A 26,302-nucleotide genomic window follows, 5' to 3' on the forward strand; every position below is an offset into this window, starting at 1 on the left:
CTTAGGTTGATGCGGGAAGCGCAAGTGACCTTTCTTTACTGCCAGAATTCAAACTCGGCGCTGGTTCCTAGGAAAATCTGGCTGTCTCGACCTTCAAAGTAGTTGAAATTAGGTAATTGAACGGCTTTTCATACTTCTATGAAATTGTAAATTGAATTATTTAATATGATTAAAATTGAAATGCAGTTAAGTACATAGGCAACTGATAGCTTAGATGCGCGATGTGGGTGTTAGCATATTTACAGATGACTGTGTCCGGCACGTGTATGGAGGCGGCGATCGACGCTGTGTGACGTAAGTGGTCGGACGCCCGCGGGTCTTAAGAGAACCGCATCTCGGTGTTACATCCTCCTAGACCGAGACCGAATCATCGGTCCTGCGTACTCCGACTCCCGATGACTGATGTTCGCCCTGGCGGTGATCTTCTTAGAACTTCCTTTGCCGCTACACTCTTCGTCACCTTTCCGCTTGCTGCCTGTCCCTGGAGCTTCGAATTTAGCCTGGGTTGCAGGATCCTTATAGGGCTTCATTCGAAGGACGTGGACCGTATCGCTGATCTTTCGTCGTCTTGTGTCGAGGTCGAAAACTTCAACTTCGTAAGTAACATCAGACAACTGTCTTACAACCTTATAAGGTCCAAAGAAGCGCCTGAGGAATTTCTCAGAGAGACCAACCTTCCGAACAGGAGTGAAGATCCAGACGAGGTCACCAGGCTGGTACACAACAGGGCGGTGGCTCGCGTCATACCTTCGGCGATCGCTTTCTCGAGCCTGCAGCGTGCGCAGTCGAGTTAACTGCCGAGCTTCCTCAGCTCTGGTTAACACCTGGCCGATGTAGTCGTCGTCCACGTCATCAGGATGTAACGGAAACACAGTGTCCATCGTTGTACTCACCTCACGCCCATGCGGCAGGAAAAATGGCGAAAATCCTGTGGTGTCTTGTTTGACGGTGTTGTAGGCAAACGTCACGAAAGGTAGCACCTCATCCCAGTTGCTCTGCTCAACACTGACGAACATTGATAGCATGTCGGCCAAGGTCTTATTAAGGCGTTCAGTAAACCCGTTAGTCTGTGGATGGTAGGCAGTCGTCATGTGATGAGTAATGTTGCACCGACGGTTTATCTGTCGCAAGATTCGATTGAAAAACTTTCCCTCGATCCATAACTAACGACCTGAGGGCACCGTGTTTTAATACAATGCCTTCCACAATGAATTTGGCTACCTCGGATGCTTCGGCTGTTTTCACTGCTTTTTTAAAGGCATCGCGTAGCAGATAATCAGTGCAAACAATAATCCATCTATTGCCACTAGCAGACGTTGGAAATCGTCCGAGGAGGCCAATCCCAACACGCTGGAAAGGCGTTTCGGCTGGTGGAATTGGTATGAGTCGGCCAGGTGGTTTCTGAGGAACTGCCTTTCTCCATAAAAAACGGTTGAAATGGCTCTGAGCACTATGCGACTTAACTTCTGAGGTCATCAGTCGCCTAGAACTTAGAACTACTTAAACCTAACTAACCTAAGGACATCACACACGTCCATGCCCGAGGCAGGATTCGAACCTGCCACCGTAGCGGTCGCTCGGCTCCAGACTGTAGCGCCTAGAACCGCACGGCCACACCGGCCGGCACCTTTCTCCTCTGGCAATCTCGACAGTGCGACACATAGTTGAGTGGTCAGCGCTACAGACTGTCAATCCTAAGGCCCCGGGTTTGTTTCCCGGCTGGGTCGGAGATTTTCTCCGCTCGGGGACTGGGTTTTGTGTTGTCCTAACCATCATCATTTCATCCCCATCGACGCGGAAGTCGCCGAAGTGGCGTCAAATCGAAAGACTTGCACCAGGCGAACGGTCTACCCGACGGGAGGCCCTCATCACACGCCATAATAATAATAATAATAATTATTATTATTATTATTATTATACTGACAGACACTCCTAAATAAACCTGGGCAGAAAAAATCTCTTGCGGATCCTATTGCAGGTCTTAACAAATCCTAAATGTCCGGCCTCAGGTTTCTCATGGGATTTCTGTAGAACATTAAGTGCACGTGTTTAGGAATCACTGGTAGCCACCTCTTTACAAACGGATCAAAGTTTTTTTCGCAAAGTAATCCATTAACTACCTTAAACTATCCTGTCGTAGACTCACCTCAGATGATGTTGCCCGCAGCTGGCAACGAAACGTCAGGGACAAGTATTTCTACTATTGGACCACGGCCTCTTAGCCCGGAAGTTTTAATTACTGAAGACGCCGGCCGTGAAAGCCTACACGCCATGATTATCCTTTCACATCCTCTGACCAATTTAAGGCAAGTATAATTTGAGATATCTCGGCGTCCTTCTTCTGCTCAGCAGAGGGATCCTGGAGTGCAGCGAGACAGTCACTATCTTCATCAAAGTCTTGATGGTCTTGCACAGGGTTTCTCGAGAGAAAGTCGGCGTCTTGGTGTTTTCTTCCAGTTTTGTACACTGTGGTAATGTCATACTCTTGAAGGCGTAGTGCCAACCTGGCGTGTCGTCCTGTTGGATTTTTAAGACCTGTCAACCAACGAAGTGAATGATGGCCTGTAACAACTGTGAAAGGCCCTCCATAGAGATACTGTCGAAATGTGCACATGGCCCAGATCACGGCAACGCATTCTGTTTCTGTAGTTGAGTAGTTTCTCTCGGATTTTGTAAGTGTCCTAGAAGCATAGGCTATAAACTTCTCTTTGCCACCCGAAATTTGCATCAGAACAGCACTGATCCCATACCCGCCGGCATCTGTGTGTAGTTCTGTGGGTGCTCTCTCATCGTACAGACCAAGTACAGGGTCAGTCGTCAGAGCTTTTTGCAGCACATCGAAAGAATCTTGTTGAGCACCACCCCAGATAAATTTAGCATCAGTTTTTAACAACTCTTGGAGTGGCCTAGCTTTGATACAGATATCTATGGTGAAACGACGGTAATAAGAATATAATCCGGGGAAGCTTCTCACATCTCTAATATTTTTAGGAATAGGAAATTCCGTTATAGATCTCACCTTTTCTGGGTCTGGCCGCACACCTTCGTTTGACACTAGATGTCCAAGTATTTTGATTTGATTGATGTTGCATACTATCCATGCTCTATGGGTTTAAGTCCTGCAGAATACCCCTTTGTTTCACATGCAGTTACCCATTGTAAATCATAAAAATGGTAGACGCAGTGTCCAAAGATTTGGGGGTCAGGATGCCTAACAGCTAGGACACCGAAACATTGACCACATATCTGGCTACAATATTCACCACCAGTATGAGGAATCAATGCTTTGGGTCTCTTTGAGAACGGAACGCCGAGACATCTGCTTCCCCATCACTGCGGAAGTTGAGATTAAAAATATGAAGGTGATCACGTTCAGATAGCAGATAGGAAACGCTCCACAATGCCGCAGACTCTTCCATACCATATACTCAGGTGTCTTCCACATTTCTGTCAATAAGAAACTCCGCCTCTGTCTTTTTTTCAACCTTTCTGTGTGTGTGGGAGCAGCTTAGTTTATACTTAGCGATGATCAGCTTTCTGTGAGAGTAAATGGATTGAAACTTATTAATGTCGGTTTAGTAACTGACACAAACCTCAAAGAAAAAGATAAAATCTATGGATTTGTGCACTTCTGTAGTCTTACAGTTCCTCGATGTGCTACAGAAAAAAAGTATCAAACAGCTTATGAAACAACAACACAAGCAGAACCTTCTATTGTGATTGATAGTGTGTGGGACATGATCTTCCTCCAGTACAAGCGAAAAAACTTTACACAGGTCCACAGAAGTGACTGCAATCACTGGCCGCCTACTCCAGTGGACCAACACATGTTTATTTATAGGGATCACCACGTATGGTCGATGACAACGCGCAGACAGTATTGTTTCCGATATATCGGAAGAGAAAGACGCTCGAAATTCTTATTGGATTCTCTATGAGGTGACATTAGTGGAGTTTTTACAGCTCGTAAGTTTACTCCTTTGGCAGTTACAAAAATAATGAGGGGAGAGAGAGAGAGAGAGAGAGAGAGAAAGAGAGAGAGAGACTGTGGTGTCAACGACGACTCTGACACCACTACACTGTCGTAATTCTATCGTGGTGATCATAGGAATACAGTAAAGGAGATTAGGACATGTACAGGGGGATATTTATAGAGTGTCACTCGGTGTCGATGGACTGCAAGTGTTATCTGAATTTATCTGTGTACCCCACATATACTGTGCTGGGTTGTGAAGTTCCTCGTCTACGTTGGTGTGCTGTTCTAAACAGCCTTCTAACTGTGAAACAGTGCTGTTGGGAGATGATGGAATTTGAGAGAGTTAGAGGAGTCTGTGATTTGACTGCTCTGACAAACGCTGGCTGTCGTTCAAGAACGTAAGTAACATGAATATAAGACGAGGAGGCTTTTTAATTGTAATTATGCCCTTTATTCCTCGACAAATACGATGTGGTGGGAGTGTTTTTCTACCTGTAAGTTAGTGCAAAACGACACCCGACTGGTCAGAAGGTGGACATACCATAAATTTTCGGACGCTGTACAACTATAGATGTTAGGAATGTATTGCTGTTGGAACTTAACGTTACTGTGATTAGTGTTCCGGCACGTTCATAGAAAATTACTGTCTAGGTCCGTAAAACAGATATATATATTTGACGTCGGAAACTGTGGTTTCAATGCAGCAATAGCTGTAAGACGTATCAGTGATTTAATGTGGAAAATTATGTCCAGTCATAAGAAAAACATAGACTTTCGTGGGAAAATGATGTTTGCAGAGCCACAGTCGTTAGGAGGAGTATTTCCGATACTTTACTCATTGTTGTATGTCACCAGATGGTTGCTGCAATCATAATGGTTAATTCTAATTAAACTGATGCGTATGTGTCTGGTTTCCTAGGACGACACCACCTAGTGGCCCTCATGGCGGAGGTAGCCAGTGGCTGGAACGAAAGGACATTTCCAGTCCGCCGCTCAGCTTCCCGAACCGCTCAGTCGGGGAACGGTGCTGCAGTTAACCTAACCGCGTCGCTCTCTGGTCGGGTGAATAGCGAGGCAATACTCACAACGTGCTGGACATAATTTGTGATCGTGTGTGTTGCGAGTATTCTCCCATTTTCACGCGTAAATTTGAGAAGATTCACTACAGCGAGTCTTTGCTCTAGACAGTTATTTCCCACCCATGTAAAGTGATCGGTTGACTGCTTGTACTGTCATTCTGCACACTTACTGTCTTCATTTGTGTGAAACAACATACATTGTGATGTGTTGTTTGCATCGAGATTGTGGAACACAGGTGAAAGAGGCATTTGCTGGATCTCTAGACATGAGAAAAACATACAACTATGAGTGTTAAAAGCTTACTTAACTTCGTAAAACGCAAGGACGATCTGCAATCTGTTTTATATTTGACACCTCTATTCATTAAAATGGAAGAATGATCTACCAGTTCCCGCTATTTTCGAATTTTCGCGTAAAAATCCTCGCAGACGAGATACGTTTTGTGAAGTAACAGGCGAGTTGCGGCGGCCTGAAAATATTCCAAGTTGGCGTCGCGCGGCCAGCCGGGGCCCGGCAGCAAACACGTGGCGCCGAGCGTCAGCCGAGCAGGAGGGGTGGCCAGAGCACGTGGTCCGGGCCGGTTAGTTAGGTTTAAGTAGTTCTAAGTTCTAGGGCACTGATGACCATAGATGTTAAGTCCCATAGTGCTCAGAGCCATTTGAACCATTTAGTACCCAGATGAATCATGATACCTCAAAAAGAAACATGTACATTACTATTATTTGCACGACGATTCTGGTGGTGTAATCAGATTTTCAATATCTTTATTAGTTTAAAGTTTAGTAGCTGACTGTAAATTATACAAGTAACACCCAGCAACGAATTTCCAAAATCCAAACGGTTCATCCGATTTTGTCGATCGACATGTCTTTAGAAAGCTATTAGTGTAAACCTAAATTGGTATGAATTACAGGCATGTAACTTGAATACTACATGAGGTATTGGAGGTCAAAGTGGCTGATTACCATCGATCGCCTCAGGCCATAAGTACTCCACAGTTACACGAAAAAACTGTAGCAGCATGCTTATAAATACATTTATTCATCTATGTCTTTGTTTGTATCCGATGTATACTATTCATGACGAAATTGGTCAAATATTTACTATGTTTTGGAAAGCACAGTGGCATTAAGCTACTGGCCTACCTGTTGTTCTATTTCTTTTGATAAATCTTTATTTAATTTGTTTATGTATTTAATAACGTTTGTTAGAGCGTGTTTATGGTCCAGCCATAGGAATATTTATTTAATTTCAAGTTATTTAAATGTAAATCCAGTTTTTCGAAAGTGTTTCATTACGTCTGTGAATGTGCGTTGGCTTCAAGATATGGCGGGAGCGCTCTAGCCAACCACAGCGCCCGTTAGTGGGGAGACTGGATAGAAGTGGGAGAAGAGAAGAGCCTCTGTTCGAGATTAGAGGAGAGGCTGGAAGGCTGGACAGCGCGGCGCGAGGGACAGCCGCGCAGGACACGTGGCGGCAAGACGGACGCACGATCGCGGCAGAGACTTGGAGAATGTGCAGCGGTTTGCGCGTGGTTGCGACAGACAGAAATACTTCGGAGTGCCGACTTGTGCATTTGTGAGATTTCCGTGGCTTCTACAGTGAAGACGTAGTGTGCATGTACAAGTGAATATCTCGCGAACTATGTTCTCGTTCATAACTAATTACATGCAGTAGGAATCTACGTTTCCCTGTTATTCAACTTACGTTTCATTTCATTGCTGTGTTTTGCAGAAATATACCGCATTCTCAAAAGTACTTCTGCTGCCATACTCATCATTTAAAGTTGTTAAGATAGTACGTGCAGATTTTATTTAATTGCAGTCTGCCATTTATAAATTTTTATATTAATTCGCAATTGCTAAGTGATAGGAACCTTCGACCATTCGATTCATGTGTGTATTCATATTGTATACTGTAGACGCAGCAGTATTTGGCTTGTAATGGGGCAACTATGTATCCCAGCCCCTAGACAACGAAACCAGTCATAACTTTTAATATTCCAACTCTGAGTCAGAGGACGTGCAAGCAATCGGTAGCATATTGATATGTGGTTGATACCGAGAACAGTCACGTAAATTGTATAATATTGTTGCAAACCAAGTGAAATACGTGGAATTTAGGAAATTTTGGGGAGTCTCTGTTGATCCATTGCGGACATGGGACAGTGGCTGGTCAATTATTTAACAAAGAAATTTACCACAGAGCCAAGTACAATGAGCAGTTATATTATTTCGTTTTCGCTGTAAGTTCCGGCAATTCAATATATCATATCCAGGCGTCATATACACCTCTCAAAAATGATCGAAATTAGCATACTAGGGCCATCTGTTTCTGGATGTCGTGAGTTCTCAACTGCTTCCTTCGAAGAGTTGCAGTCAAGTCTTAGAAGGAAGCACTTGAGAATTCACGACATCCAGAAACAGATGGCCCTAGCATGCCAACATTGATAATTTTTGAGAGGTGCACATGGGGTCTGAAGATGGCATATTGAACTTCTCAAGTTCGAAATCTCTTTGGCGAATTTTTTTTTTTGTTAAAATTTCTGGAGAGTGGTAACTGTCCGCAAACAGCGCTCTGATCATGCATCAGGCCAGAGGGTGTGGGGGCAGCTGCTTTATGATGGTTGGCCGTGATGGATGACCAACCGACCTCATGGGGGATATCTAATACTGCGACTATATACGGTGCATGTGCTTATGTTTTTGGGATCTGTGTGTCTTCGCCGCGTATGTATGAGTCTCTCGTGGTCGATAGCTACATGCAGGATGCAGAAGTGATGATTTTGTATTGTGCAAGATAGGAATTGTGTTTACTACAACTATATGGTATGGTAGTACAATCGTTTGTTGTGATATATCTGGTTGGAGATCATTTTCATTCCAAAAAATTCAAGCTTTCCTCAGCAGTGGCAGAGCATTGTAACTGACAAAGTATCTTTGGGGATAGTTTCCGTATTTCATGACATGCAGACCACTGTTGCAGGGTTTAACTGTCAGTGCAATATCACTGCTGCATGTTTTTCGATTTGTACTAAATAGTTTCCAATTGAAATTCTTGTAATTTGTATGTCTGTAGAACGTGGCAGATAGTGCTCCCACACCAGCATAAGCAATTGGGTGGGAAAATTCAGTAAAAACCGTTCAGAATACTCCATTCACAGGAAGTTACATGATGCCAGAGTGTCACAAGACATCCTTTGTGGCGGGCATAGGAGTCTCTACAGACTGATTCGATCAAGACAGGCGCAGAAAAAGATGTCTACGGAAAGTTCTGTGACGTCAGAGAGTCACATGCTATTTTCTTCATTCGAGTGTTCAGAGACAAGTCCAGGCAGACCAAGTCCCTCTGGTTCCAGCAGGTGGGATGCTGCCCCCATCCGCCATTATGGCTTTAGAGCATCTCCATACCAGCAGCTGCAGGACATCGAAAATTTACCGAAAATTACAGTCATTTTCCACGTCTGTGGGACGGTGCTTCGAACTCTAGGAGAATCTTTCAGACATCTGATCTGCTGTGTGTCTGTGTTTTTTTCCCCCAATGTGTTATGAGTTTCAAAATGTGTCATTAATTTTTAGATACCCAACTGTTCCGATTTTTCTGTCTATGCTTAGACACCATTGCGCTTCTAAAAGCGGGGAGGGGGGAAACTGCATTAACATTCCTGACTCCAGCAGAAGATAAGAGCTAAGGCCACTCAGCTTTTCAGAAAAGTGATGAACACCACCCCGACTGTAGGTGTAAGAAATTTTTGTCTCTCTGACAGTGCCTTCAAACAAGCAGCCAAAACTCGAAAAGTGGTGAACATCCTATTTATAGTTACAGATATATTTATTTATTTCGAGTTGTAAAGTTTGACTCTGCCTGTTAATAGTTTTAAGTGATACTGTGAATCTTTTTCGGCAGGATAACTTCAGCTGTCTGACATCGTCAATTTCGAGTTGTATTTTGATTTTAGTCCGTCGCTCGTGGTTTCGCGGTAGCGTTCTTGGTTATCGATCTCGGGATGATAGGTTCGATTCCAGACGGGGTGAGGGATTTACATCTGCCCCAAGATGACTGGGTGTTCTTGTGTCTTCTTCTTCATCATCATCATTCATCCCCATTACGGTCTGAGGAAGGCGACGGCAAACCACCTCCCTTAGGACCTTGCCTAGTACAGCAGTGGAGGTCACCCACGCAGTTCCCCTACAGCCCGTCAAGAAGCATGGGACTTCATTTCCATTTCCATTGTGATTTTGGAAATAAATTTCGTGGAAACCATCCCTGAAAATTGCTGAAATAAATACTATTCTGCACTTCCTTGGCTCCTGGAAATTGTTTAAACAAACAATATCCTAGAACACTGTCTAAACAATATTTCAATGCCTTTTCTTTCATGCAATCTGATTGACGATATATTAGCATACTGTTGTGAGATCCTTCCAGTCCAACAATCTAATAATAACTGAGCAATTTGTCCCACCTACTTTCAGAAGGGGGATGGGAGGGAGACTGAGGAATTTATCAGAGGGGAAGGAGTTTGTTAATTTATCGATTTAAGGAATTAGTCAATTAGTTTGATGTGAAAGTTGTCTTTGTATGAGATACGGTGTTTCCCTGAGGGTTGGGGGAGATGGAAGGGAGGGGTGGGTGGTTTCTCAGTAGCACATATTATCACCAGGGGGTCATAAGTCGATTAACAGAACAATACGTTAAGAGGAGGGGGAGGGGGTCGTAAATCAGTCAAGTTTTCCTCGAATGTAAGTTTGCCCCTGAATATATGGATCCCGCGCAAACGAAATGGCCCAGAACATAGTTTGCCCTATTACTGACTGCAAATCAATATGTTCAGCTACTTGGAGACCATTTGCAGCCATTGACGGACTTGACGTTCCCAAACAATGATGGAATTTTTGTGGATGGCAACGCATTGTGTCACGGGGACAGAATTATTCACGATTGGTTTATAGAAGATTCTGTACAATTTGAGTCAAAGATTTGGCCATCCAGATTGTCGAACATGAATCCAATCGGACTTTTTATGGGGTTTAATCGAGAGGCCAGTTCATACACAAAATTCTACACTGGCAACTCTTTCGCAGTTACGGATGGCTGTAGACTCGGCACGCCTCAACATTCCTGCAGGGACTTCCAACGATTCGCCGAGTCAACGCCACGTCGGGCTGCTGAACTTCGTTGGGCAAAAGGAGGTTCTACACGATATTACAGAATATCCCGTGACTTTTGTGACCTCCGAGTAGCTAATAGAACGCTTGAATTTTTCGTAAAGGAGCCAATCAGTGTAGTTAGTCTCTAATTGTTTATCATTCCGTACAATTTATTCAGTAATAGTCTGTAGTTTACAGTTTTGATTAAGTACATACAAAAAAGATAAAAAAACGTGTGTTTCCGAGCCAGGCACTCTCCGTGCTGCTCACTCCAGGGCGGCCGCCATGAAGATCATGCTGCGCGAGCTGGTGATGGTGTGGAAGGCGGGGTGCGGCTGGTCGGCGTACCTGGCCTCGGCCAGCGCCTGGAAGCCGGCGCGGCGCGCCAGCAGCTGTGACGCGGGCCCCGTGAACATGGTGGAGGTGGCCCTGAGCCCCAGGGCGCGGCCCAGCGGCCAGCGGGCCCGCAGCAGCTGCTCGCCCAGCCCCTGGCCGCGGTGCTCGCGCGCCACCACCAGCCCCACCGCCGACAGGTACTCCGGCACGCCGAAGCGCTCGAAAACGTCCGGCTGCACCAGCGCCTCCACCTCCTTCACCGTCTTCAGTAGATCCGCCAGCTTCTCGTTTTTCAACTGCAACATACAGCGAGCGATCGCTTTTACCTTTAGTGTCAGGTATCTGTGACTTTTAAATTTATTTATTTATTGAGTCATCATCTCCTGCCTGTTTTGATGCGGACCACTCCAAATTCATCTCACGTGCCGACCTCTTCATCTCAGAGTAGCACTTCCAATCTACATCGTCAACTATTTCTTGGATGTATTCCAATCCCTGTCTTCCTCTACAGATTTTATCTTCTACAGCTCCCTCTAGTAACATGCAAGTTATTCCCTGATGTCTTAACAGATGTTCTTTCCTCCTGACCCTTCTTATTGTCATTGTTTTTCATGTAGTGCTTCCCTCGCCGATTGTGCAGGGAACCTCCTCATTTCTTACCCTATCAAGTCTACATATTTTCAACATTTTTCTGTAGCACCACACTTACAGCGAAAATGTGACCTGTCAAAGGCGTTTGACTGTGTGAATCACAGCATTCTTTTAAGTAAATTAAAATATTATGGCCTCACTGGTAGTGCTGCAAAGTGGTTTCAGTCATATCTTACTAATAGAAAACAAATGGTGTCAATTAAGTAAAACTTCAGCAGTAGGCAATCAGACATCACCTGACTGGGAAGAAATTACTTGTGGTGTTCCCCAAGGTTCCATACTAGGTCCACTACTGTTTCTTGTGCATATTAATGACCTGTCATCTGTTACATTACCAGATGCCAAGTCTGTCTTATTTTCAGATGATACAAACATCCAATAAATAGTAAATCAAATATAAATATAGAAAGGGCAGCTAATCAAACTTTCGCTGACATTTATAAGTGGTTCAAAGCCAATTCACTGTCATTAAACTTTGAAAAGACCCACTATATGCAGTTGAGAACTTCCAAGAGATTTCCTTTTGGTGTGTGAATAAAATATGATGACATGGAAATAGGACAAGTTGAGAGTGTAAAATTCTTGGGATTACAACTTGATAATAAATTCAGTTGGGAGCAACATACTAACGAAGTGCTAAAGCGCCCAAACAAGTCTATGTTTGCAATGCGAATGATGTCAGACACAGAAGATATAAATATAAAAAAACTAGTATATTTTGCTTCTTTTCACTCCATTATTTCATATGGTATCATATTTTGGGGTAACTCCACAAACAGAGAAAAACTTTTTAGACTACAGAAGCGTATAACAAGACTAAAAGGTAGTGTAAATCCAAGAACATCATTTCATAACCTATTGAAAGAATTCGGCATATTAACCACAGCTTCTCAGTAAATTTATTCCTTAATGAAGTTTGTTATAAATAATGTCTCTTTTTCCAACTAACTGCTTAGTACACAGTATCAATACTAGGAATAAGAACAATATACATAAAGATTTAAAATCACTTACTCTTGCCCAGAAAGGAGTCCGTATTCAGCAACGCATATTGTCAATAAGTCACCAGCAACCATTAAGAGTTTAGTTTCAGACAAGGCACAATTTAAACATAACTTAAAAGAATTTTTGGTGGCCATCTCCTTCTATTCAATCAATGAGTTTCTCAACAAGTGCAGTAGACCATTTTAATGAAAATTCATTATACTTTAATTTTTGATAATACTAGGTTGTAACAGCCAAGTTACTACCTACTGTGTGAATGATGGATGTAAGGAAAGCAGATGTAAGTCTCAAGACTGTAAATAGTGGAAGTTTAATTTTAAATCTCCTACATAATGTGACTGTTCTTAACTGAGGATCAGTGAAATGAATAATTTACTTTAATTTTTGACAATACTTGGTTGTAATAGCCAAGAAACTAGCAAATGTCTGAATGATGGATTTAATGAAAGCACATGTAAGTATTAAACCTGTAAATATTAGAAGTTTAGATTAAGTTCATGTACATAATTTTACTGTTTATTGACTGAGGATCATTAAAATTAATGAAACTCAAGTTTTTCTAATTACATTTTTGTAATGTTTATCTGACAAGTTCCACACCCAGGAGGATTCCCTCTTTTATGGGTCTATGGAATGAATAATTAATCTAATCTATTCTAAATATCAAATTTTTTTGTGTTCTGGTTTTCCCACAGTTCATGTTTCACTATCATACAATGCTGTGCTCTAAACGTACATTCTCATAAATTTCTTCCTCAAATTAATCCTAGTAGTGTACACCTCTGACATTCTCACGGGAAAAGTAAACCAGAGTCACTTATCCGTTGGAGAAATTGCCTGAAAGTAGAATATTTTATAATGATATTGGAGTCTCGTGTACTGAACCGATTTCATGTCACCTCTGTCATGTCCTTTTTCAATCAATATTTGATTTAATGCATCCAAAATTTGTGACTAAGTAAAAACTATCATGGAAACTTTTCAGTGAAGAAACCTGATAGTGATCTGGATCTAAAGACTTCGATTGCAATTTAATTAGATGAAGATGTTATTCATTTACTCAGTGCACATGTTACAAGAATATTCTGGGGTGTTCTCAGTTTTTCATGAATCCGTTCATTTATTATTTCCACGCTCTTGGAATATGACTTCAAGTTATCGGCAACTGGCAGGTCAGAGCTATTAAGGAAAGCTGTTTGCCAATAATGACCATTCTTGCCATGGACATCTGCATTTTCTTCATCGCCATCTGAAGATTTCTTAGGTTGATCAGTTTCGCCATTGTCCATAACTGCTATTGGACTAACAGTTTCAAAATCACTGTCATCACGAAAATCACTTACGTCACTTTGGTAACTCAGTTCTTCTAACAACGCTTCCCGATTAGCGTCTTCTGTTAGTCAAATATCATTCCTACATGCCATTTTCACATAAATGAACTTCAAGCTCGGCGACAGAACAGTTACACAATGTGTACTCCAGGGTCACACTGACCGTTCAAAAAATATTTCTGTTAGATTAATTAAATAACAATGTCCTACAACTTTGAACGGCTGTCCTCTACTAGATCTCACTCAGCGCTGATTTTACGAGGCGCATCCAGAAAGTGTTTCCTTACGTTGTTTCCTTTAAAGTAGACGTATGTAGCTAGGAAAACTGCGCATGCGCAGCAGATGTATGACGTGGCAGTCACGTGCCGGCTGGGCAGGTCCGCAGCAGCAGTGCTCCAAAATCGCGTCTGTTGTTCGTTCTCCAGCCGCCTGCGAGCTTCGGCCAGTGATAAGGTTCCTTAATGCACAAAACATAGTGTCCATCGGAATTCACCCCCAGTTCTGTCCGATCTATGGTCAGAAACGATGAGCAAACAGATGCTGCGTCGCTGGTGTACCCGTGATGAACAGCGTAATGGGCGACCGTGCCTCATCAGTGATCACGTGGTTGAGCGTTCGGATGGTTGTGTTAGTTCAAAACCATTAAGGTGGTAGCGCTATGGCGTAAGTAACGAGTGTTGAGCGGTTTCGTGCCTGTAAGTTATCATCCGCAACTACCAACGTGAATCATTAATTCCCACTATCCTGCAACAGCGCTTATTTAAATGCGCAGTTTGATTTAAGCATGATATCGGACGCCACGTGGCTGTATATTTCCGAATTGTCAGCAGTAGCTTGCTTAGTGACAGAGGGAACCCAGAGATGCGAGTTTAAGAGATGACTACTTGCAATAGGTGTTTACCTCCCCACTTCGCTACGATCTATCAGAGTGGAATTACAGTTTCTCTGGTACCGCGCGCCGCGGAATTTGAATCCGCGCCAGTTGTCATGGATGTCGAAGATCCCTAGAGGTCTCTGCACCATCGGGCCATAAGCTGTGGCGGCGCGCGCCTCCTGGCCCGCTTTTAGTGTGAGGGCGCCACAGTGGAACACGTAGTTCCAGCAGCCAATAGCATCACCCCCGATACAGTAGTTAAGCGCCTGCCTCTCGCTCAGCCAGCCCCCACCTGTCCACCTTCTCCAGTATGCTGATGACATCGCCTTCCTGGCTATCTATCCTACCCTTCAACGGTCCCAACACACCCTCCAAACCCACCTTAACCAGTTCACCACTTAGTGTAACCAGTGGTTCCTCCATCACAACCTCTCCAAAACCCATGCAATCATCATAGGCCTCACCACCTGCTCCTTCCGTCTCCATGATTTCTACCTCACCCTTTATGGTCGCCCCATCCAGCTGACCCCCACCCTGAGGTACCTTGGCTTCACCCTCGACTGTCACCTCACCTGGACAGCTCACCTCCAGACCATTCAGCAGAAAGCCCATTCCCGCCTCTGCCTCCTGAAACTCCTGTGTGGCCAGACATGGGGATTGCATCCTTCTACCATCCTCCACAGCTACAAATCCCTCATCCGTCCTATCCTCTGTTATGCCAGCGTCGCCTGGATCTCCGCCCCCACCCGCTTTTACGAGGCCCTCCAAATCCTCGAACGCCATGCACTCCGCCTTGCCTTCCCTATCCGCCTTCCTTCCCCCACATGGCTCCTGTATGAACTCATCCCCTTTCCCCACCTCATCCTGTTCCTCCAACATCTCTGCATCCTTTACATTGTCCGCAGGCTTGATCCCCCCCACCCCCTGGTTTCGTCCTTCCTCTCCACCCCCCACCCATTCCCCCCCCCCTGAGCCCCTGCCCCAATCCTTGCCTCTTTCCCTCCCACATCCCTCCCTACCTGGCCCTCTCTGGCGCCCCCCCCCCCACAAACCTCCCCCTCTCTTTCCCTCCCTCCCTTCTTCCCTTCTCCCTCATCTCCTTGCACCTGGCGGATCCTCCGTTTTGATCATCATCAGTATGCCACGTCAGTTTTGTGTTTAGTGTACTTAGTGTTATTATCAGTGTTCGTTATGTGCTACGCCATCCATCGATACTTTTATGCTCCAATCATACTGCGCATACTGCGCCTTGTGTTCTTTTAATTGTCCCAGTGTGTTGTTTTTTTCAAAATCAAATGGTTCAAATGGCTCTGAGCACTATGGGACTCAACTGCTGAGGTCATTAGTCCCCTAGAACTTAGAACTAGTTAAACCTAACTAACCTAAGGACATCACAAACATCTATGCCCGAGGCAGGATTCGAACCTGCGACCGTACCGGTCTTGCGGTTCCAGACTGCAGCGCCTTTAACCGCACGGCCACTTCGGCCGGCCTGTCGTTTTTTTTTCCTGTGTGCTACTTTTTACGGTTTTTATCTCCATTTTACAGTCGCCCCTTTTTTGTCTATTGTTCCCCCTTTTCTGTATCTACACTCCTGGAAATGGAAAAAAGAACACATTGACACCGGTGCGTCAGACCCACCATACTTGCTCCGGACACTGCGAGAGGGCTGTACAAGCAATGATCACACGCACGGCACAGCGGACACACCAGGAACCGCGGTGTTGGCCGTCGAATGGCGCTAGCTGCGCAGCATTTGTGCACCGCCGCCGTCGGTGTCAGCCAGTTTGCCGTGGCATACGGAGCTCCATCGCAGTCTTTAACACTGGTAGCATGCCGCGACAGCGTGGACGTGAACCGTATGTGCAGTTGATGGACTTTGAGCGAGGGCGTATAGTGGGTATGCGGGAGGCCGGGTGGACGTACCGCCGAATTGCTCAACACGTGGGGCGTGAGGTCTCCACAGTACATCGATGTTGTCGCCAGTGGTCGGCGGAAGGTGCACGTGCCCGTCGACCTGGGACCGGACTGCAGCGACGCACGGATGCACGCCAAGACCGTAGGATCCTACGCAGTGCCGTAGGGGACCGCACCGCCACTTCCCAGCAAATTAGGGACACTGTTGCTCCTGGGGTATCGGCGAGGACCATTCGCAACCGTCTCCATGAAGCTGGGCTACGGTCCCGCACACCGTTAGGCCGTCTTCCGCTCACGCCCCAACATCGTGCAGCCCGCCTCCAGTGGTGTCGCGATAGGCGCGAATGGAGGGACGAATGGAGACGTGTCGTCTTCAGCGATGTGAGTCGCTTCTGCCTTGGTGCCAATGATGGTCGTATGCGTGTTTGGCGCCGTGCAGGCGAGCGCCACAATCAGGACTGCATACGACCGAGGCACACATGGCCAACACCCGGCATCATGGTGTGGGGAGCGATCTCCTACACTGGCCGTACACCACTGGTGGTCGTCGAGGGGACACTGAATAGTGCACGGTACATCCAAACCGTCATTGAACCCATCGTTCTACCATTCCTAGACCGGCAAGGGAACTTGCTGTTCCAACAGGACAATGCACGTCCGCATGTATCCCGTGCCACCCAACGTGCTCTAGAAGGTGTAAGTCAACTACCCTGGCTAGCAAGATCTCCGGATCTGTCCCCCATTGAGCATGTTTGGGACTGGATGAAGCGTCGTCTCAGGCGGTCTGCACGTCCAGCACGAACGCTGGTCCAACTGAGGCGCCAGGTGGAAATGGCATGGCAAGCCGTTCCACAGGACTACATCCAGCATCTCTACGATCGTCTCCATGGGAGAATAGCAGCCTGCATTGCTGCGAAAGGTGGATATACACTGTACTAGTGCCGACATTGTGCATGCTCTGTTGCCTGTGTCTATGTGCCTGTGGTTCTGTCAGTGTGATCATGTGATGTATCTGACCCCAGGAATGTGTCAATAAAGTTTCCCCTTCGTGGGACAATGAATTCACGGTGTTCTTATTTCAATTTCCAGGAGTGTATGTTAACCATGTTTTCTCCTTTGTTATTTTTAAATGTCTTCTATTGTTTGTTCTATGTCTTTCGGCTGAAGAGCAGCGCATATGCTGCTGCCAGCCCGCGAAGGGGAATTGAAATACAATAAAGGAAAAAAAAAGGCTCAGCCAGCCAGTCTAATGTCGCGTACGTCTGTGGACACATCGCCTCGCGTTAGACAGCTTGCTTACTTTCTTGTTCTGTGTACGAGAGGACGTGCTTGTTAGGTTTCCTTGTGACTCCGTTGTTCGATCTTGTTGTCGTCCGTTCTGTCCTCTGTTGCTCTGTCCGTCCTCTCCCGTTGTGTTGTTCGCGGGCCTCTCCGCGGGTCCCGCCGCGCTTTCCGTCATTTCAACCCCGCGACTGTTCAAATGGTTCAAATGGCTCTGAGCACTATGGGACTTAACATCTATGGTCATCAGTCCCCTAGAACTTAGAACTACTTAAACCTAACTAACCTAAGGACAACACACAACACCCGGTCATCACGAGGCAGAGAAAATCCCTTACCCCGCCGGGAATCGAACCCGGGAACCCGGGCGTGGGAAGCGAGAACGCTACCGCACGACCACGAGCTGCGGACCCCCGCGACTGTCCCGGTCGCAGTTACAACAGTTTCCATCCCTTGCTAATTTCTGTAGTTTTTTTTTTTTACAGATTCCTTGTTTGTGTGCATGCCCGATATCGAGTCACGAAGCATATAATTACCCCATGAGGAATTAGAAGAGATTCATTCTGGATCCCAGTGGTATTCACTTCCTCTGTTAATAATGACAGGACTATACTGCCGTAAGATACTCAGTGTCTTGGTCATGTTACACTCAATGTTTAGTTTGAATAACAAATGTTAAAGTTTTTTTTAATACAAGTTAAGTGTCACGCACATAGATTTCGTTTCCCATATTTATATTGTGTCTGTAAACTATCAAGGAGTGTGTGTAATGAAAGGGCATAAGTTCGTCACTGCACGGTTGCACCTAATCGGAGCATTTCCACTGCGATTACTTATTTGTTTATTGGTCAGTTTCATTACAAAAAGTGTGAGGCCTAAACGTTTCACAATAACCAAGCAGGATTCTGGGTGACCTTCGCACGCGCAGCGAATGATTCAGTCGCACACGAGGCGAGCCACGGCAAGGCAAGCGGTAACACAAGTTGTACTTCCCCAGTTTCTTCACACCTATCGCCGTGAACGATAATCTCTTGACAAGACAGAGCCACGAGCAGTTACATACACCTCTTGCAGTACGTCATTAGATGCAACATCATGCTAATTTTTGACTCCCTATTGCAAGCAGTTCCTTAAAAAAACTTATACCTAAAGTTATGAAAACCCAACTTGTGAGACATTGCAAAAACTGCAAGCGTTCGTTTGGATTTTGTGTGCGGTGTTTTCCTAAAGGACTTTTATCACTGAAGTCTCGAAAAATAGGTTTCATATTTATAATCACTGCTCCGGATATCGAGTGCCGGTGTACACTGGAGGAAATTAGTATAAAGGCACGTGGTTATTTATGGAGAAAACATGTTTATTTACGTATTTGGCATTGCACGCATTTTTCCCGTACAGTTTACCACAAAGCAAAACAAAATATATTCTCACTTCACAACTGGAATTAGGCCGAGTATTTAGAAATTGATAAAAAAGCGGTCTTTCCGGTGGGACGGGACGGGACGGAAGTTGATACAAACGCACGTCCGCTAGATGATGCGCGCCGTGGTGGATATCAACAGCCTGCTACAGTTAACAGTTTGGAGCTGTGGCTGCTGACGTCGTACGGCAGTTACTGTGATAATGTTCCGTGGAAAGCCTCCATCGGGTGACGAGCAAGCAGGTATTAAGGCGTACAAGGAAATGTACATACCCAGTCGACAGATTGCTAAGAAATTAGGGCGTTCCGGTTCTGTTATTGATGATTTTGTCAGATTTGCTGCACAGTATGACAAAAATTGCGAATATGGCCGGTCACGAAAACTGTCAGCATCAGATGTGCGTTTCATTCTGCTTAAAGCAAAAAATCAACAGCTTGTGTTACTCTCAAATCGTGGCTGATTTCCAGTTATCAGTCATTTCCACACGCTTTAGACAAATCCTGTCTCAAGAGGCGAACCTGGCATTCAGGAAAAGGCTCCATAACCCACCTTTAAACAATGCGGACAAGGTCGTTCGACTGAAGTTTCCGGAAGAACATATGTCGTGGAATGAAGAGTCGAACAAAGTAATTTTCAGCGCGGAGAAGAAATGTAATTTGGATGGGCCAGACGGTTTTCAGTATTAATTGCGCTCCGTACTGAAGAACACGTTCGGATGAGTAGAAACTTTGGCAGTGGCAGCGTTACGATCTGGGTAGCATTACGAGCTAAAGACACGTCCAACGTAGAATGGCTGCACCGCAAAATGAAGTCCGAAGATTATACACGAATGCTGGAAACTGAATTGGTTCGTACGTATGAGGAATTTAAGGATGATAATTTCGTATTCCAACACGATAACGCTGCGATTCAGTGGTCTATCACGACGAAGTTGAAGGAATTACACTTCTGAATTGGCCATCGAGAAGTGTCTATGGGTTCAAATGGCTCTGAGCACTATGGGACTTAACTTCTGAGGTCATCAGTCCCCTAGAACTTAGAACTACTTAAACCTAACTAACCTAAGGACATCACACACATCCATGCCCGAGGCAGGATTCGAACCTGCGACTGGACTGAGCGCCTAGAACCGCTCGGCCACCGCGGCCGGCAGTGTCTATGGGGGATCTTAGCGCGACGTGTTCATTACAGTGGATGACAGTTTGAGACTGTGGCCCAGCTGAAAACTCCAGTTCGAATCTAGTGGATCTCAATTTCGTAGGAAGACATCACTGCCCTTATATAATCAATGCCTAAGAGAATTTTTCTCAGTTATTAAGAACGGTGTAGGTTCCACCAAATACTAGGTCATAGTTGTATTCTGTTTACTGTGCACTTTAGGTTACTCTGACAACAATTCATAAGTGCCTTTACATCAGTTTAAACCCCTAAGGTTGTCTTGTTTATTTATATTTCTTAAGTATCAATGCCACTCGTAAAATGTGAATGTATTTTGTTTTGCTTTTTTGTAGACTTCACGGGAAAAATACGTCCAATACTTCCAGAATGAGATTTTCACTCTGCAGCAGAGTGTGCGCTGATATGAAACTTCTTAGCAGATTAAAAATGTGTGCCGGACCGAGACTCGAACTCGGGACCTTTGCCTTTCTCGGGCATCTGCTCTACTATCCGAGCTACCCAAGCACGACTCACGCCCCGTCCTCACAGCTTTACTTCTGCCAGTACCTCGTCTCCTACCTTCCAAACTTTACAGAAGCTCTCCTGCGAACCTTGCAGAACTAGCACTCCTGAAAGAAAGGATATAGCGGAGACATGGCTTAGCCACAGCCTAGGGGATGTTTCCAGAACGAGATTTTCACTCTGCAGCAGAGTGTGAGCTCGAGGTTTGCAGGAGAGCTTCTGTAAAGTTTGGAAGGTAGGAGACGAGGTACTGGCGGAAGTGAAGCTGTGAGGGCGGGGCGTGAGTCGTGCTTGGGTAGCTCAGATGGCGCCAGCACGGTAGCTCAGCGTGTTCTGTCAGAGAGCCGGTTGGCCTCTGTAGTAAAAAACTGAGCGGAAGGATCAACCACCGGACCTGAACAGGATGTCTTGCGACGTCCGCAACGACCAAACACAACGATCAATAATGAAGGGAAAAAGAAGATGGTAGAGCACTTGCCCGCGAAAATCAAAGTTCCCGAGATCGAGTCTCGGTCTGGCATACAGTTTTAATCTGCCAGGAAGTTTCAAGTGCAATTCCATATACGCAAGTAACATGTTTTTTCCACAAATAACAAATTGCCTTTACACCAATTTCCACTACTGTATGTATGTTTCCCCATGTCGCAGCGCAACCTGTTCTTTGCTGCGAGCTGTCCGGTTCTGGCTGCAGAATTGCGTGCGCAGAAATAAGTGTGATAGGTTTCTTAAGTAACGAGGCGAGTGAAGAGTCAAAAATGCTTACTCAACAGGAATATTTTTCGATGTTTCTTGAAATAAACCGCTTTTAGCTGTATATAAAGATTTACAGGAACACTACCGATTTCGTGATGTCAAATCGCATCTTCTGGTGTCCATACGTCAGTAAAAGATTTAAGTCCTGATACGGGAAGGAGGGGGACTCGACCTTCTCAAAATGAAATACTTCTGACATGACAAAACTGGTTGTGTTGCTGTAAAAGTTAATATACAGCTAAAAATGTTTATTCCGGAAACATGACTTACTTTAGTTGCGGCTGCCCTCAACAGGAAACTGTTTGAATGGAACACTTTTATTGATTGTTGCCTCCCGTATAGTAGCTCGGCAGTAGCGACCCAGGCGCCAGCTTTGGTAGGTATGTAATGAGTGCCGTATGCTGAGACAGTAGGTGCTGGCAATGTGCAAAGACCTTGCTGTCCGTGTCGTGTGTGAAGTTTCGTGGCGCACCAAGGCTAGGTGGGTAGGTGCCATCAACCGTGGTCTGTGGCAACTGGCAGAAAGAGTGCAGGCATCACGTCGAACGCAGGACCATCGACGGTGGCTGGAGTGTCAGACCACGACATCGATTTCGAAGCCTGCAGCCATCGTGGCTAGCTGACACCTCCTAAATCAGCGGCTTCGTCTAGTTGACGGTGAAGCTGGATGAGCCTTGACTAGCTTAGCTGTACATTCGACCGATGACTGGTGTGGACGTTGTAGCTGTCTAATGCACGACGCCAAAGGAACCCTGCCACCAGAAGTGTGCTATGACAGCGGCTACACTCTCGCCATGTAATCGGCTGTGGAAACGCTGTGTTCTCCACGCCATTTAGCAACCATGTCGACCACTGACCGGCGGCTGCGCCAGCACTGTCGCATCGCACAGCTGGCAGAGCCCTAGTGGCTGGCCAGCGTATCAGAAAATGGTCAGAGCACTGCTGCAGAAACAACCAAAAAAAGCAAGCCAAACTCGAACGAACGCAAAATCTTCCAGATTAGCGATCTTTATCACAAACTTGAAATTAAGCGCGGATTTCAATGCGAGATGGTTATATTAGTTTCCACAACAAAACTTTGTCTCAAAACCTGGCAGAGAACCCAAAGAAATTCTGGTCATACATAAAGTATGCTGGCCGCAAGACGCAATCAATGCCTTCTCTGCGCGATAGCAATGGAGATACTATCGACGACAGTGCTGCCAAAGCAGAGTTACTAAACACAGCCTTCCGAAATTCCTCCACCACAGAAGACGAAGTAAATATTCCAGAATACTAATTAAGAACAGCTGCCAACATGAGTAACTTTTCCGTTGCGGCGGAATCTTCTCACGAAATTTCCATACCAACTGTCTCCTCCGAATCCGAAAATATTTTATTGAGGCCGAAATGCATAGGTAAAAAAGATGATCATAATAAAATAAGGGAAATCAGAACTCACACGGAAAGATACAGGTGTTCGTTTTTTCCGCGCGCTTTTAGACACTGGAATAAAAAGAAAGTATTGTGAAGGTGGTTCGGTGAACTCTCTGCCAGGCACTTAACTGTGATTTGCGGAGTACACATGTACATGTAGATACCCCTTGAGTGTTGCCTGACGCCTGACGGCTCACGCTGCAACACTCACTACAGTAAAGTAACAAAAGCCATCACGGGCTGCCTCGTAATACCGTGTCGGACCTCCTTTTGTCTGGCGTCGCACGGACTCGACAAGTGGTTGAAAGTCCCCTGCAGAAATACTAGGCCAGCTGCCTCTATAGCCGTCCATAATTGCGAAAGTGTAACCGGTGCCGGATTTTGTGCACAACCGGACCCAGAAATGTAGTACGGGATTCACGCCGGGCGACCTGGATGGTCAAATAAATTCGCACGTTTCCCAGGACGTACTTCAAACCAATCGCGAACAATTCTGGCCACGTGACAATGCGGATTGTCTTCCATAAAAATTCCATCGTTGTTTGGGAACATGAAATACACGAATGGCTGCAAATGAGTCAATGATCGGTTCAGTTGGACCAGAGGACTAAGTCCACTTCATGTAAGCACAGCCCACACTATTATGGAGCCATCACCAGCTTGCACAGTGCTTTTTTTAGGTCCATGGCATCGTGAGGTGTGCGCCACATTCGACTCGCCGCCTGCCATAAGCTCTTACTAACTGAAAACTGGACTCATCTGACCAGGTCACGGTTTACCAGCAGCCTAAGTCGCAACAGACGTCGCCATGAGCCCAGGAGAGGGACTGCAGGTGACGTCGTGCCATCAGCAGAAGTACTAGCGTCGGTCGTCTGCTGCCACAGACCGTTAACGAAAAATCTCGCCACACTGTCCCTCCGTAAGCTGGTGCCAATAGTGGCTTTTGACTTGTGTAAAGTCTGTGAGCAATATGAAACAACAATCGGAACATAAAGAACATATAGTAAATACACCACACACACATTTATGACCTGTTCCAACACTTCAAGGTTCTCGTTATCATTACTTTCGTTAAGCACGTTCTGTGGCTTGTGGTTCAGATAAAACTGTCAATACAATTCCGATTATGAAGTATAACTACTACCTACACGATCTACACACTAAATTAGCTTGTGAACCCTGAACAACAATTGAGCAGCGCAGAGCAACGAAGATATGCTCTGTGCTTTGGGCCCATATGGAAACGAATATGCAAGAAATCAGTCAGACAGCTTTTCGTGAATGTTCATATATACAATGAGGGGCTACAGATAAAGTTAAAGGTGGTTCACCATAAGACCAAGAAGTATTAGGAGCATGCATTCATGCTAAAATCTCAAAACTGACGACGATGTGCTTTAGACCTTATGGTCCTCAGTGTCTCAGTTGTTTTGCTCTATCAGCTTGAATGAGAATTCATCACGGAGGCTCTAACAACTTTTGAAATAATTTGTCTTTGTAAAGTATGTACCACTCCTAGCATTCCAAAAATCTGACCTCAGTCTCCAGACCCAAGACCCATTAAAATGTATAGGACGGCATGGAAACAGCGAGGAAAGCTCATATCTTTCGTAAAAATTTACACCATCAGTTCCTCCTGGAGAATAACAATATACGTTGCGACTGATATACAAATAAATAAAGCTTATGGGCCTTGTAACACTAACCAAAACGGCCTTGCTGTTCTGGTACTGCGGACGGCTAGAAGCAAGGGGAAACTACAGCCGTAATTTTTCCCGAAGCCATGCACCTTTACTGTATGATTAAATGATGATGGTGTCCTCTTGGGTAAAATATTCCAGAGGTAAAATAGTCCCCCATTCGGATCTCCTGGCGGGGACTACTCAGGAGGACAGAAGAATGCTGAAGATCAGATGGGTAGAACACATAACTAATGAGGAGGTATTGAACAGTATTGGAGAGAAGAGAAATTTGTGGCACAACTTAACTAGAAGAATGGAACGGTTGGTAGGACATGTTCTGAGGCATCAAGGGATCACAAATTTAGCATTGGAGGGCAGCGTGGTGGGTAAAAATCGTAGAGGGAGACAAAGAGATGAATACACTAAGCAGATTCAGAAGGATGTAGGTTGCAGTAGGTACTGGGAGATGGAGAAGCTTGCACAGGATAGAGCAGCATGGAGAGCTGCATCAAACCAGTCTCAGGACTTAAGACCACAACAACAACAACAACAGCAACAACAACAATGCAAAACATATGAAAATTATTATTTCGCGAGTGCGATGTCAGATACATGATTACTACTTTGTTTGTTCAACTGATTCGCACTCCCCTTAAAACTTCTGCAAAGTAGCAGTTTGAAATGTGTTTGATATATGGGTGAAGATAGACTAAAGTAATGCCTACGGTCGTCATCAGATGGTGTTGCTGGTTTCCACAGGTGGCTCAGTGCAGCCGCACTTCTTCTGGCTTGCGAGTACGCTGGTGGTCATCAATAAGACAACATGGGGGTAGACGAACATGGGCAACTGTGAACAGTATGATTTCTTTGGAGGGAAGGAGTTGTGGCGTCATGGCCGAACTTTACAAATTTTCCCCTTAATTTTATTAATATAAATGTGTGGAAACAGACATTGTAAAGTGCAGAAACGAAAAGTATAAAATTTTAAAAATATATGAACTGTATCAGAGATACCAGAGCTGTAACCATAAATGTAACCTCTATACAGAAAAGGTAATCGACCTAAGTGATTAAAAAAACCACTGCACAAAAGTCCTTCCTCAATCTTATTTTTTGATCTCATTTTTTGCTTGTTTTGATCGCTCGCTCTGTGAGCTCGTTTGCTAGTTTTGATGTGATGTTACTTCAGCTGGGTGTTCAGCTTTAATTTTTATCTGGAGAATAAATATTTAACTAAATTCTTCTGTAACTTTCATGAATGGGCACAGAATTGTTAATTTACAACCAGGAGTTGATTTAAAAATTATTCTAGGGAACCACGGCCCTACTTTGGTGCAGACAAATAATTAAATGTATACGAATCGTATAAAAGTATTACGTTCACAAACAGTTCAAAAGTTTAATTCTATAAATCTGTGATCAGTGTTAGACGGTATATGAAACGTTTCTATGATGAATATACGTTATCCCTATATACGCAGTTATGAGTAAATAGGCTGGTACAATACCTCCCTATTCCACTGTGGTGTCTCAATGCCCCCTAAGCTCACTTACACGCCATGGATGGCCGAGAATTGCATAATAGTATAATGACAGGCCACCGTGTAACCGTCATTGCAGCAATGTATTTCTATTTAACAAAGTAGGAAAGAGAAAGGATCAAATATGTTTAGACAGTCTCTGTAGTATAATTTTGAATACTAGGAAAAAAATAAGGTTAAAGAACAAATAAGCTCTAATAATTTATTT

General features: G+C 44.9%; 1 protein-coding gene across 1 annotated transcript in view; it reads right to left on the reverse strand.

Annotated features, from left to right (window-relative positions):
* Positions 1 to 10,375: 10,375 nt before the first annotated feature.
* The window catches only part of LOC124777736, a 102,243-nt gene continuing 86,316 nt past the window's right edge, over positions 10,376 to 26,302 (reverse strand). The window contains exon 4 of the mRNA XM_047253235.1: positions 10,376 to 10,838. Within this exon, the coding sequence (XP_047109191.1) occupies positions 10,473 to 10,838 (366 nt within the window). The 3' untranslated portion in view covers positions 10,376 to 10,472. The remainder of the gene's footprint in view (positions 10,839 to 26,302) is intronic.

The sequence above is a fragment of the Schistocerca piceifrons genome, chromosome 2 (assembly GCF_021461385.2).
Source record: "Schistocerca piceifrons isolate TAMUIC-IGC-003096 chromosome 2, iqSchPice1.1, whole genome shotgun sequence".
NCBI classification, from domain to species: Eukaryota; Metazoa; Arthropoda; class Insecta; order Orthoptera; family Acrididae; genus Schistocerca; species Schistocerca piceifrons.